This window comes from Pristis pectinata, chromosome 30 (assembly GCF_009764475.1).
Source record: "Pristis pectinata isolate sPriPec2 chromosome 30, sPriPec2.1.pri, whole genome shotgun sequence".
Lineage (NCBI taxonomy): Eukaryota > Metazoa > Chordata > Chondrichthyes > Rhinopristiformes > Pristidae > Pristis > Pristis pectinata.
Genome location: NC_067434.1, coordinates 24,194,951 through 24,209,475, shown reverse-complemented (window position 1 = coordinate 24,209,475; position 14,525 = coordinate 24,194,951). Strand labels below are relative to the sequence as shown.

Genomic DNA, 14,525 nt, shown 5'->3' with positions numbered 1-14,525 from the left:
GACACATCAGTTCACTGAAGACTTTTATTCTCATTCTCAGTCCCCTTGGAACTGTGTCTGCAAACATCTCCAGCATACAAAGTCTAAGGCAGTGTGCGAGTGGCCTGCTCTTGCACATTGTGTGCACAGGGAGGACTTTGGTGCAGCTTGCAAAGGGGGCACAGATAACGTAGTGGTACGGGGCTGGAATCGAGGGAAACTGAGACTATCTGGGTCAGGTCCAGGTGGAAGATAAAGTTGTGTTCAGCTGTCTGGGAGGGGTTGCTGTATTTTGGGTTAGCGACTGAGGGGGAAGGTCAAGTCAGAGACTGGGGGTGGGTGGCTGGTTCACTGGCGAGCTTTGGGGCCACAGTTGGTGCAGGAGTTAGGGAGGGCTTTGTAAGGAACAAGTTGTGTAGATCAAAGGAGCCCCAATCCCAAACCACGGGCTGGGAATTAAAACTCCAGAGAATGATTCTGCAACTGAAATGTTTCCTTAAAGGACTGCACGTGGGCAAGGAGATCAGTAAGAGGCATTTCCAGGAGTGCCGGGGGGGGGAGGAGGAGGGTTGGAGGCAGTCAGCTGAGCTTGGTGGGGGAATCAGCTGCCCCTTTCAATCAGGGGTTCTCTCGGGTATGAAATTAAAACCCAACCTGTGGCCAATCCAAACCCTTCTCCGGTCCCAGGACATAACCGTACTGATGCCCCACCAGGGCTGACCCCGACTCTCAGTGGGAGCCCATTGGGCTGGGGAGGGGTGTGTGGAGTCCAGGAGCAAGGGTCACCACTCTGGCACAGGGGGAAATGGGGCTCAGCAGCCACGGGCACTCCCCTTGGGGTCCCTCATTCAGGCTGCATCAACAAGCCCCTACCCACCCCACCACTGACAACCCCCACCCACCTTCCCCCCACCTGCCCAGCTCAGGGCTGTCTTCCTGCCTCAGTTCCTTTGTGTTCCCTGCTGCCTTGCTGGTACACACAGGCCTTGGACTGGATCCAGTGCACTCACCCAATGAAGTCAACAGGCGGCAAATGATCTCTTTATAAAGAGGCAGGCCATCCCCACACTTTCCCCAAGACTTTTACTATTTTCCATTCCTGACCCAAAGGCATTCGATCAATGTCCCACCCATACAGTGACGCAGAGTCAGATGACATCCCTGACTAAGAAAGTGCCTTGCATCACGGCTGAATCCCCTCAACTCCCCTCCCCCTGTGGACAGGGGTCACTAGGGCACGGGGAACAACTTGGAACCAACTCCCGGACAAGTGTGTTCCATCCTGAGCACCACTATTGGTCCACTCCCTTGTCTGTTATCATCCTGACCTCAAACATTCAGTCCAATAGATACCCAAAAAATCCCCCACCTATCCTGGGTGCCCTCAACTGACCACATCCAACACAGCCACCACCCACTGACTCCGAGTCAGTCTGACCTGGGCAGATGTTGAACTGTGCCAGATGTTTAATCAACCAGGGCCAAAGCCCATGTGGAGTGAGGACCCCCTGTGCTGGGACTGGGATGGCTGACCTCCTGCTGTGCCTTTCCATTCTATTACTCAATGGGGATGCATCGACCGCAGTCCACCATGGGCATGGCCCTCTCCAACACTGACAGCATCTACAGGAGGCACTACCCCAAGGCAGCAGCATCTATCATCAAGGATCCCACCATCTGGGTCATGCCCACTTCTCGCTGCTACCGTCAGGCAGGAGGTACAGAAGCCTGAAGTCCCCACACCACCAGCTACTTCCCTACAACCATCAGGTTCTTGAACCGACCTGCACAACCCTAACCCAACCTCAGCAACGGAACACTACGGACCACCTCTTGCACTGCCATGGACTTGTTTCTAATTGTCTTTTTTTTGCATCAAGGTCTTGTTTTTTTGCAGTCTTTTTTTCTCTCTCTCTTCACTGCCTTGTATAACTTATATTGTGTACTGTATGTACCAATGTGCCTGTGATGCTGCATGGTTTTCAGTGAACCTGTACCTCACCATTCTTGTGCACATGACAATATACTCGGCTCCACTTGGATCGCTTACCTCAACATCCAAGACTTTCATCCTGGTTCCTTCCTTCCCCACAAAGATGTCGTCAATGTCCACCAGTAGGTAGCGGTCCAGGGACAGGCACAGCCGCTTGCCAGTCAGGTAGGCGATCGCATCGACAAAAATCAGCTTGTGCAGCCAGAAGTTCAGGGTGTTCCCGAAGAAAACTCTCTGGATGCCGTCGTGCAAGCCCAAGTCTTGGACCACCGTGGCGTGCAGTGCCTTGTGGGTGCTCAGGTGGGGGATGTACTCCGCTGACTTTGTACTGGCCAGGAGCACCGGCTCGTAGGTGCTGTGGTTGGACTGGAAGACGGTCCAATCGTCACCCGGTAACGGGCCCTGTTCCACCTGGTTGGCTCGAGTCACGTAAAGCAGCGGTGCGTTGGGGTTGATGTGGTAATCCTTCAGACCAAGGTTCGAGTGCAGGTACAGAGGGAATCCCTTGAGTTGTGCACTTAGCAAGCTGTTTTCGTTGGCTTTGAAGAAACCAATAATTCCAACACCGTACTCAATGCAGTACTTGTCCAGCAGCTCCCTGTTCCAGGCATCCAGATTCACATACTTCAGAATATTTTCATACACAATGAGAGCAAAGCGCCCCCGATCTTTCTCTGTTAATGTTGGCACATCTCCCTTCCCTGGGGCTATCTCTGTCCTGTACTTAAAGCGGCTAGATTCCAAAATGGTCACAATCTCTTGTATCAGTTGAGAATAAATACTTTCAGCAAAGATCAGGACCACGGGGTCAGTCCGGGACGTATCCAACAGGGGCAGGTAGCGCCGCGGCGGATGGGACATTCGGTGCTGACTGTTGCAATCGCTGATGGGCAGAGGCAGGGCCTCCTTGATCTTGGGGCTGTTGGTTACGTAGTACGCCAGGAAACACATGGAGATCAAGCTGAACACCATCAGCATCAGGATCAGCCGGTGCAGCTCCAGCTGCCGAAAATTCCGCACAAACTTCCAGAATTTAACCATGGTGAAGGTGGGGCAGTCCGAGACTCGCTGAGGTGGAGAAAGTCTGAGAGAGGTTGGTACAAAGGGTGGGACGACCAGCAGCAGCAACAAGCAGTAAGCCACTCCTCACAAGCTGCCATTTATTCTACGTGACCATGGCAAAACAATCCCATCCCTCTGTGGCTGACGCACGTCCTGTTTGCCCACCGTCAACACCCCCCAAACCCTACCCCTCCACTTTTAATATCTGACTGGTACCAGGCTGGGTATCACGGGTACAGGGGGGCGCTGGCCATGCTGAAGAAACCCGCCCTTCCCCTGCCGCCTTGCCCAGAAAGATGACAGCTCAAATTCCTCGCCGGACGAGATCATCAGATGTTCGCTCCGCAGCTGCGCTTCGGAAACCTGCAACACACAAAGATGAACGCAGATAAATCCCCCATGGCGGTATTCAAGGTCTCAGAGTCTAGATAGGTGTTGGACAGGATACCGAGCAGGCTCCCTGACCTTTGGAAAACACCCAGGGATCAGCTGACTGCAGGGAACAGGCAGGTGGGATCTGGGTTTAAAGATGACACCTCATGAAGTTGAGACTGAGGTGCAAGGATGGATTAGGTCATCAAGCCCTGGAATGGGGCTTGATCCTGCAACTCTAAGACTTCAAGGCTAGAGCATTAGCAACAGTGCTTAAATTGGAGGCTGCCAAATGGCACTTCAGAGAGGTTGCACTGGCAACTGGTAACTGTGTTTAACAAACAATCTCTAACTTTCGAACTACTCAGAAACAACTCATTCCAAAAATAATTAGGCTGCTGGAAATTCCACAGATCCACAAGCCAGAGAAACTTTCATGTGTTTACTTCATTGGCTGCAAAGCATTCAGGGTGATCCGAGAAGCTGAATGTGGATGTGTAAAGACTTGCCTTCCTATCCTTTCTCCTGGAACTATTTGAAGCCTTTTCACTTCCTAAAAGGAAAAGTAAAACTTGTATTTCTGAAGCTCCTTTCACTAACTCTGAAGTCTCAATGCACTTTATAATCAGTGGGATATACTGAGGAGTGTCATAGAGTTATAGAGCAAGGAAACAGGCCCTTCAGCCCAACTCTACCAGAATTGGCTCGTCTACTTGGGCTAATCCCACTTCTCCACATTTGGTCCATATCCTTCAAAACCTTTCCTATCCATGTACCTTTCTAAATGTCTTTTAGATGTTGTAATAGTACCCACCTTTACCACTTCCTCTGGCAACTTGTTCCATACACCCAAAACCTCTGTGTGAAAAAGTTGCTCTTCAGGTCCCTTTTAAATCTTTCCCTTCTCACCTAAAACCAGAGAGCACACCTTAAACCTATGCTCTCCGGTTTCAGACTTCCCTACCCTGGGAAAAAGACTGCAACCATTCACCTTATCGATGCCCCTCGTGATTTTATAAACCTCTATAAGTCACTCCTCAGCCTCCTTCTCTCCAGGGAAAACAGTCTCAGCCTATCCAGTCTCTCCTTATAACTCAAGCCCTCCAGTCCCGGCAACATCCTCGTGAATCTTTACTGCACCCTTTCCAGCTTAATGACATCCTTCCTATAGCTGGGCGCTCAGAATTGCACACAATACTCCACGTGGGGTCTCACCAACATCTTGTACAGCTGTAACATGACATCCCAATTCTTGGACTCAATGCCCTGACTGATGAAGGCCTTCTTCACCACCCTGTCTACCTGCATCTCCACTTTCAGGGAACAACATACCAGTACCCCCAATTCCCTCTTTTCTACAAAACTTTCCAGGGCCTTACCATTTACTGTGCAAGTCCTGCCCTGGTTTAACTTACCAAAGTACAAAACCTTGCATTTGCCCGAGCTAAATCCCATTTGTCACTCCCTGTCCCACTTCCTAAGTTGGTCAAGATCCCCCTGTAAACTTAGATCACTCTCTTCACTGTCAACTACACCATCAATTTTGGGGTCATCTGCAAACTTACTAACCATCGTCAACCACATTGTCATCCAAAATTGTTAATATAAATGACAAACCACAGTGGACCCAGCAAGTTGTGTGTGAAACAGCAATATGCAAGCTCCCACAAATACTGATGAGGTGGCCGGAGAGGCTATTTCATTAGTGTTGATCGAAAGATAAACCAGGAGAGCTCTACTTTCTGTTCAAAATAGTGCAATGGGATCTTCCACATCCACCTGAGAGAGCAGAGGGAGCCCTGCTCTAATGTGTCTTACACAAAGGAGGCACCTTGCAGCTGGAGTGTTAGCCTGGAATTTGTGCCCAATCTTCTGCACCCATCCGTGCATGTCGTTTGGCACCACTGCACATCTGCAGGCTCCTCCGTGCATCAGTACGTGCAATGCTGAGGGGACCAGGAGGGAAGATCGCAGCAAGTGCTGTTGAGGCACCTTGCTGATTTCCATTGTAATCAGATGGAGGGGCACTCAGCAAACATGGTATCAGACTGTCAATGCCCCTTGTCCCCCAGGAGTAATACAGTGGTGCAGCTAGTGGAGGTGCTGCCTCACAGCCCCAACAATCCAGCTTCAATCCTGACCTTGGGCACTGTCTGTGTGGAGTTTGCACCTTCTCAGAATCAGATTTATTATCACCGACTTAAAATGACACGAAATTTGTTGTTTTGCAGCAACAAATTCCCTTCAACTGTGAGGGTTTCCACAGGTCCTCTGGCTTTCTCCCACATCCCAAAGACACGGGGATTGGTTGGTTAACTGGCTACTGAAAATTGCCCCTAGTGTGTGGGTGAGCGGTAGGATCTGGGGTGGGGGTTTATGTGCAAGTTATGTATTACGTTAATTTAAGGTTATGTTAATCATCTTTGTAACGTATTGTGCTGCTGCAAAAAGCTCATTTTCATGGGTATGTATCCATGGCAATGAACTTGATGACAATGTGGGGAGAATAAAATGGGATCAGTGGGAATGCAGGGAGAATAAAGTGGGCTTGGAATAGACCATAAGACATAGGAGCTGTTGGCATAACACTATTACAGCACCAGCGACCCAGGTTCAATTCCCGCCACTGTCTGTAAGGAGTCTATACGTTCTCCCCGTGACTGTGTGGGTTTCCTCCCACATTTCAAAGACGTACGGGTTAGTAGGTTAACGTGGGTGTAATTGGGCGGCTCGGGAAGGGCCCACTACTGTTCTGTATGAAGATTTTTTTAAATTAGGCTATTCAGCCCATTGAGTCTGCCCCGCCATTTGATCATGGCTGATTTATATTTCCCTCTCAGCCCCATTCTCCTGCCTTCTTCCTGTAACCTTTGATACCCTTACTAATGAAGAATCTATCATCCCCTACTTTAAATACACCCAATGACTTGGCCTCCACAGCTGTCAGTGGCAATGAATTCCACAGATTCACCACCCTCTGGCTAAAGAAGTCTGAAGGGATGTCTTTTTATTCTGAGGCTGTGTCCTCTGGTCCTAGACTCTCCCACTACTGGAAACATCCTCTCCGCGTCATCATGTCTAAATGGATGCTTGGTGGTTACCATGGACTTGGTGGGCTGAAGGGCCTGTTTCCATGCTGTTGGACTCCAAGACTGTGTTGGTCCAATTTCAAAGCAAACTAGTAATCACACCAAACATCAAACGACATATTTGCCTTTCTAAAGAAGGTAATTACATCCCTTGGGACATCGCCGAGCATTTCCAGTTATGTAGGGAATGTAGCAATCATTTTCTACACACCAGAGTCCCAAAAACAGCAGGTAAGATGGATCTCAATAATCCAGACCAGGGAGCTACCATTCAGCCCAATCTGCCTGCACCAGCTACTATCCAATTTCGCCCAATCCTCTGCTCTTGCTCCATGACCCTGCTGTGTGGGGAACCAATTTTCTCAGTATTCCTTCCCACCCCCAACAGCTTTTTAATACAGTTCTTTATTTTTAAAAAGTTGCAACCATCATTAGGCTCCAACAGAATACAGACAAAGTGAATGCTTCTCCTTCCATGGAAGAGTATTATTCAATACAGAATGCACATTTGGAAACAGTTATATGAAGACATGAAATGGCCAAAATAAACAGGATTTATTTACTCTGTAACTTGCCCCAAGGCAGGTTTTCTTGCTTTAACATGCAAGTTATTTGAAACCATGACAAGCACTGTACGGTGTGGACTGGAAGATGGCTTGGCCTTGTGTCCCATTCTCTTGCACTGGATAAAATGTTAGCCTGCTTTCCTTTGGTGGTTTTAGTCATTAAGAATGTTGGCCAAGACACCAAGTGCACATAGTTCTTCCAACAGTCCTGTACGATCTTCAACATCCAGTTCGATAAACAGCTGAGGCCACAGTTTAACCCCCAATCCAAGAAGCAGAGCGTTCCATCAGTAACTCAGTGAAAGAAGACTCTGGTCTGGAGAGCATTCACTGGTCTTCCAGCGCAAGAAGTTGTTCACAACTGAAAGCTGCGGACTGGCACTTGGTGAGGGACACAGACCCCAAGGGGAAAGGTACTCATGCAACACCTTGAAAATAGATAGCTGCAGGTAGAGTATAAATGTGGATTGCTTCACCAATGAAGAGAAACATCAGTACCACAATGCAAACACTCAACACTCGAGTCAGCTCCATAGACTCCTCGGAAAGAACCAAATGAGTTATCCGATTTCTTTCACTCGGTTACACATATTTTGGGAAGTAAAGGAACAACCTTGCTTTTATTCACAAATTGTTTTAAAGAATAAACAAGTGATCATAAACTGCACTGTGCAGCAACCAACTTGCACACAGCAAGCCTCTTTTGATGGTGACCACTGATGGGTAAATGTTGCTGATACTTTTCCTTGTGTTTAACATACTCTCCATCCTTGTGAATCACAAGTGGTCTAAACAGTCAGCTCCCAAGCTAAGTCACCAGAGATCTGTTTCCTTCTCCATAAACTGTACTTACAAAGTCTGCCAGATTCTATTTGCAATGCCAGTCAACAAGCTTGCACTGTACAAGATTCTTCCTGCTTTTATTTAAACCCCAAGGACATGCCACGTGATCCTGCCATACCTCAAGGTCCAAGTGTCTCTGGGTTGAAAGAACTGCTACCAGTTTCATCCTGCAGCATTTCAGGACTGTCAAATGTAACGGCACAGGCAAGGTAGCCAAAAATAGAACACGTTATGCATTTCCAAAGCATTTCTCATGCCCCTTTCAGAACATCCAAAGTACTTTACAACTCGAGAACTGCTAAAGCCAACTATCTGATCATCATCACATTGTTACTAGTGGGATCTTGTTATGCACAAATTGACAACACACTACCTACACTGCCTCCCTGCATTTGGTGTGAATTGCCTGGGGGGGGGGGGTCATTAGGGAGGTGAAAGGTGTGAGGAAATCTGACTTTTCCTTCCCTTTTATTAACCCACCTTTCAAAAGCAATCCTTTCTACAGTTCTCTTTTGAATTCTAATGTCAGAGTAGTTTGAATCTCACCAATGGCCAACATCAGACACACTGTTCAGGCACCTTTGCTCTTCCAAGAAAATAACTTCCTCATCTAAGCAATCGTAATGACAGCACATCTTTGCATTTATTTAAAGCCTAAAATAAATCACTGAAGACACTTGCTCAAACTTAAGATCCTGATAAATATTCCAATCTTATACAAGAACAGGAATAGATTGTACATCCCTGGAACTCACTCTGTCATTCAATAAGATTGCAGTTAATCGAATCTTTAAGATTTTTTTTAAAGATATTTATTTATTAGTCACATGTACATCAAAACACACAGTGAAATGCGTCTTTTTGCGTTGCTGAGAATGTTCTGGGGGCAGCCCGCAAGTGTCGCCACACTTCCAGCGCCAACATAGCATGCCCACAACTTCCTAACCCGTACGTCTTTGGAATGTGGGAGGAAACTGGAGCACCCGGAGGAAACCCACGCAGACACGGGGAGAACATACAAACTCCTGACAGTGGCTGGAATTGAACCCGGGTCGCTGACGCTGTAATAGCGTTACGCTAACAGCTACACTACCGCGCCGCCCACAACTCCACTTTTCTGCCCAATTCTCATAACTCTCAACTCTCCTAAAGGATAAAACCTTGCACTTTATTGTCTACCTGCACTGCACTTTCTCTGTAGCTGTGTTTACTCTGTACTGTTATTGTTTTTACCTGAACTACCTCAATGCACTCTGTACTAACCCAATGTAACTGCAATGTGTAATGAATTGATCTGTACGATCGGTATGCAAGACAAGTTTTTCACTGTACCTTGGTACAAGTAACAATAGTAAGCCAATACCAAAAGTCTGCGGGGTGACCACATATAATAACATATCCTCCGCAACTCAGGAGTTCCAGAGACTTACAACCTCGTCAAACTCCACTCCTTAAGCTGACTAATCATTGGAATACTACACAATCCCATCAGTGGAAACACCCTCACAGAATCTGCCCTGTCCACCACTCAGAACAAACTGGTTTCAATGATACCTTGGTCAAAGAGGTAGGTTTCATGGAGGGTCTTAGAGGAGAGGAGAAAATTGAAGAAGTTTCAGGAGGGAATTCCAGAGCCTGGGCAGCTGCAGGCATGGCAGCCATTGGACGAGTTGAAAGCCAGAATCAGAGACATCTCAGAGGAATATAGAGCTGGAGGAAATTACAGAGATAGGGAGGGTCAAGGGCACGGTAAAAGACTTAGATTCGCCTCAGGTGTAAATCATGAAGCCCTTTGCTCCAGGCAACATCAAACAAAGTAGTTTCACTTGACCCCAGAAGTGTGTAACTATCAAGGAGCAATCTGCAAGTTGTGTGGAATTCAGAACTAGAAATCAAAGCTGAAAATTAGCTCAGTGTTATTGGACTGAATGTTTCCAAACTTCAATGGAAACCCCTGCGACAAACCGTGGGAAGACTAATTAACCTTCAATTTTTTTCAAAGCCAACTGAAGCATTAAAGATACCTCAGTCAATATTCAGTTGGCTGAATTCTCTCATTTTAATGAACTATTACTACTCACTTTTTGTTCAGCCACACTGCCAGCACCAACTTATTTTCTCCAAAGCTCAACATGTTTTTTTCTCTCAAAGCAGCCAATCTTAGATTTGATGAAAGTTAAAGTTACCAAATGTTTTCCCCTCAACAAGTGGAATCTGTTCAGCTCTTATAAGGAAGGTTAGAACCATAGAACAATACGACACAATACAGGCCGTTCGGCCCACCATGTTGTGTTGCCCTTCAAACCACACCTAAGACTATCTAACCCTTTCCTCCCACATATCCCTCTATCTTAACTTCCTCCATATGCTTATCTAACAATCCCTTGAACTTGTCCAATGTATCAGCCTCCACCACCACCCCAGGTAGCGCATTCTGTGCACCAACCACTCTCTGGGTGAAAAACCTCCCTCTGACATCTCCCTTGAACTTCCCACCCAATACCTTAAAGCCATGTCCTCTTGTTTTGAGCATTGGTGCCCTGGGAAAGAGGCGCTGGCTGTCCACTCTATCTATTCCTCTCAATATCTTGTATACCTCTATCACGTCTCCCCTCATCCTCCTCCTCTCCAATGAGAACAGCCCTAGCTCCTTTAATCTCTCCTCATAATCCATACTCTCCAATCCAGGCAGCATCCTGGTAAATCTCCTCTGCACCCTTTCCAACGCCTCCACATCCTTCCCATAATGAGGTGACCAGAACTGTACAGAGTACTCTAAGTGTGGCCTAACCAGAGTTTTGTTAAGCTGCATCATCACTTTGCGACTCTTAAACTCGATCCCACGATTTATGAAAGCTAACATCCCATAAGCTTTCTTAACTACCCTATCCACCTGTGAGGCAACTTTCAGTGATCTGTGGATATGAACCCCCAGATCCCTCTGCTCCTCTACACTGCCCAGAATCCTGCCATTTACCTTGTACTCCACCTTGGAGTTTGTCCTTCCAAAGTGTACTACCTCACACTTCACTGGATCAAACTCCATCTGCCACTTCTCAGCCCAGCTCTGCATCCTATCAATATCCCTCTGCAAGCTTCTACAGCCCTCCGCACTATCCACAACACCACCGATCTTTGTGTCATCTGCAAACTTGCTAACCCACCCTTCCACCCCCTCATCTAAGTCATTAATAAATATCACAAGTAGAGGTCCCAGAACCGATCCCTGCGGGACACCACTAGTCACAGCCCTCCAATCTGAATGTACGCCCTCTACCACAACCCTCTGCTTTCTACAGGCAAGCCAATTCTGAATCCACATGGCCAAGCTTCCGCAGATCCCTTGGCCTCTGACCTTCTGAAGAAGCCTACCATGTGGAACCTTGTCAAATGCCTTACTAAAATCCATGTAGACCACATCCACTGCACTACCCTCATCAATCTTCCTGGTCACCTCCTCAAAGAACCCCATCAGGATTGTGAGGCAAGATCTTCCTTTCACAAAGCCATGCTGGCTGTCCCTAATCAGTCCATGTTTCTCCAAATGCTCATAGATCCTATCTCTCAGAATCCTTTCCAACAGCTTACCCACCACAGACGTAAGGCTCACCGGTCTGTAATTCCCTGGACTATCCCTACTACCTTTTTTGAATAAGGGGACAACATTCACCACCCTCCAATCCTCCGGTACCATCCCCGTTGATGACGAGGACTCAAAGATCCTAACCAACGGTTCAGCAGTCTCCTCCCTCGCCTCACGAAGCAGCCTGGGGAATATTCTGTCAGGCCCCGGAGACTTATCTGTCCTAATATTTTCTAACAACTCCAACACATCCTCTCTCTTAATATCTACATACTCTAGAACATTACCCTCACCTACACTGTTCTCAGCGTCATCAAGACCCCTCTCCTTGGTGAATACTGAAGAGAAGTATTCATTGAGAACCTCACCCACTTCCACAGCTTCCAGGCACATCCTCCCACCTTTGTCTTTAATCAGACGTACCTTTACCCTAGCCATCCTTCTGCTCTTTACGTACGAGAAAAAAGCCTTGGGATTCTCCTTAACCCTACTCACCAAAGCCTTTTCATGTCCCCTTCTTGCTCTCCTCAGCCCTTTTAAGTTCCTTCCTTGCTACTCTATATCCCTCACGAGCCCTGTCTGATCCTTGCTACTTACACCTTATGTATGCTGTCCTCTTCTTCCTAACTAGTTGTTCCACCTCTCTCGTCACCACGGTTCCTTCACCCTACCATTCCTTCTCTGCCTCACCGGGACAAATTTATCCCTAACATCCTGCAAGAGATCCCTGAACATCGACCACATCTCCATAGTACATTTCCCTTCAAAAATGTCACCCCGATTTACACTCCCAAGTTCTCGTCTTATAGCCTCATAATTCGCCTTCCCCCAATTAAATATCTTCCTGTCCTCTTTGCCCCTATCCCTGTCCATGACAATTCTAAAGGTTATGGAGCAATGGTCACTGTTCCCCAAATGCTCACCCACTGATAGATCTGTCACCTGACCTGGTTCATTACCTAAAACTAGATCTAATATGGCATTCCCTCCAGTCGGCCTGTCAACATACTGCGTCGGGAATCCGTCCTGGACACACTTAACAAACTGCGCCCCATCTAAACCTTTGGCACTAAGTAGGTGCCAATCAATATTTGGATAGTTGAAGTCTCCCATTATAATAACCCTGTAATTTTCACATCTCTCCAAAAACTGCCTCTCAATCTGCTCCTCAGTATCCCTACTGCTACTGGGGGACCTATAAAATACTCCCAGGAGGGTAACTGCCCTTTTCTTGTTCCTAACTTCCACCCATATTGACTCTAGAGAGGATCCTTCTACATTATCTACCCTTTCTGCAGCTGTAACAGTATCCCTGACCAGTATCGCCACCCCTCCTCCAACTTCGGAAATATTTTCAGTGTTCTGCGCACACTTCCGCTGCAGACAGAGTTGTATATATTGCAAGTGTACACAGTTAGCCAGTTGCAGACACCTCAATCCAATTACTACTGGGGCAAAGGATTTACTCCATGAAATGAAATTAAAAGTGCTTTTGTCCATTCATGTTACAAGTTTAGCTTTTAAGTCTTACGCCTGAATTCTGTTTTCTTATTACGACCTCAATGCATTTATGTAGGGCCTGAACTACCTGGATGGCATGCAATGAAAAAAGTTTTTCACTCTATCTAAAACCTAGCCTGATGCTCCAGTGTAGCACTGCCACACTGTTGTAGGTACAGATGAGATGTTAAACTGGGACCACACTTTCTCGCTCAGAGGTGGCTTCACATTCCCCTTCTGGAATCCTGCCTAATGTTCCCCCCCCCCCCCACATCTAAAGCAGATCACCTGGTTGATATCTCATGGTGGTCCATGGGAGCTTGCAGTGTGCAAACTGGTTGCCATGTTGCCTGTGTTAAAACAGTGGCATTTAGTTATCTGTAAAGTACATTGAGCTGTAAAGTCCTGTGACCATGTGTAAATGCTGGCTCAGTCACAGGATCAATCAGCTCAGAAACAAGCCCTTCAGCCCACCAAGTGTTTACCATCCATCAAGCACCCATTTACACGAATCCCATTTTATTCCCTTCACATTCCACATCTATAATTTGGGAAATATTTAATGGATTCTTCTCCATACATTCTTTCTGTTAGTAAATCAACTCTCGGGTAGGTTTGGAGTGGTCATGGAGTTATACAGCAAGGAAACTGGCCCTTCAGCCCACTGAGTCTGCACTAACCTTCAACTTACATCGATCCGACACAAGTCCCAATTTATTCTCTACACTCCTATCAACTCCCTCCAGGTTCTACCCCTCACTGACACGCCGGGGCCGGGGCAATTTACAGTGGTCAGTTAAGCCACCTACCCGCACATCTTTGGGATGTGGGAGGCTAGCAGAGAACCCCCGGAAACCAGTGCGGTCACAGGGAGAACGTGCAAACCCCACACTGAAGGTCAGGATTGAACCCAGGTCACTGGAGCTGTGAGGTTGCAGCTCTACCAGCTGTGCCGCTCCCACCCCATCTTACTTTCCTGTTGAGCTTCCAACTGGACCGAGGCAAATGTTCCTGACTCAATCACCAAACCTCCGGCCCACACAGAGAATCCCAATTCTACCTGATGGCAAATGTAGTTCTTAACCAGCACAAGGAAGATACACCTCACCGCTGGTCTGGAGCAGAGGTCCCATCTCTAAAGTCCCTCGAAGACAGCGGGCAGACCAAGACTACAACCAATGTGGCCAACTACTCCCCTAATGGAAGACAATGATGCCCAACACCCTGTCCTGGTCAAATCACGTAGATGCCATGGCCAAGAAAGCTCACCAGCACCTCTACTTCCTCAGGAGGCTAAAGAAATTCGGTTTGTCCCCTTTGACACTCACCAACCTTTATCGATGCACCACAGAAAGCATCCTATGGTGCATCACGGTGCATCCTGGATGCATCACGACTTGGTACGGCAACTGCTCTGCCCAGGACCACAAGAAACTGCAGAGAGTTGTGGACACAGCCCAGCACATCACAGACACCAGCCTCCCCTCCTTGGACTCTGTCCTTACCTCTCGCTGTCTTGGTGAAGCAGCCAGCATAAT

General features: G+C 47.4%; 1 protein-coding gene across 8 annotated transcripts in view; it reads right to left on the bottom strand.

Annotated features, from left to right (window-relative positions):
• The window catches only part of ndst2a (N-deacetylase/N-sulfotransferase (heparan glucosaminyl) 2a), a 432,751-nt gene that overhangs the window by 88,556 nt on the left and 329,670 nt on the right, over positions 1-14,525 (bottom strand). For all 8 annotated transcript variants that reach the window (XR_007958434.1, XR_007958433.1, XM_052041762.1 and 5 more), the window contains one exon: positions 2,030-3,397. Coding sequence is in view for 6 of the 8 variants with exons in the window: in XM_052041762.1 (XP_051897722.1) it covers positions 2,030-3,013 (984 nt within the window). In the remaining 2 variants the exon portion in view is untranslated. The remainder of the gene's footprint in view (positions 1-2,029; positions 3,398-14,525) is intronic.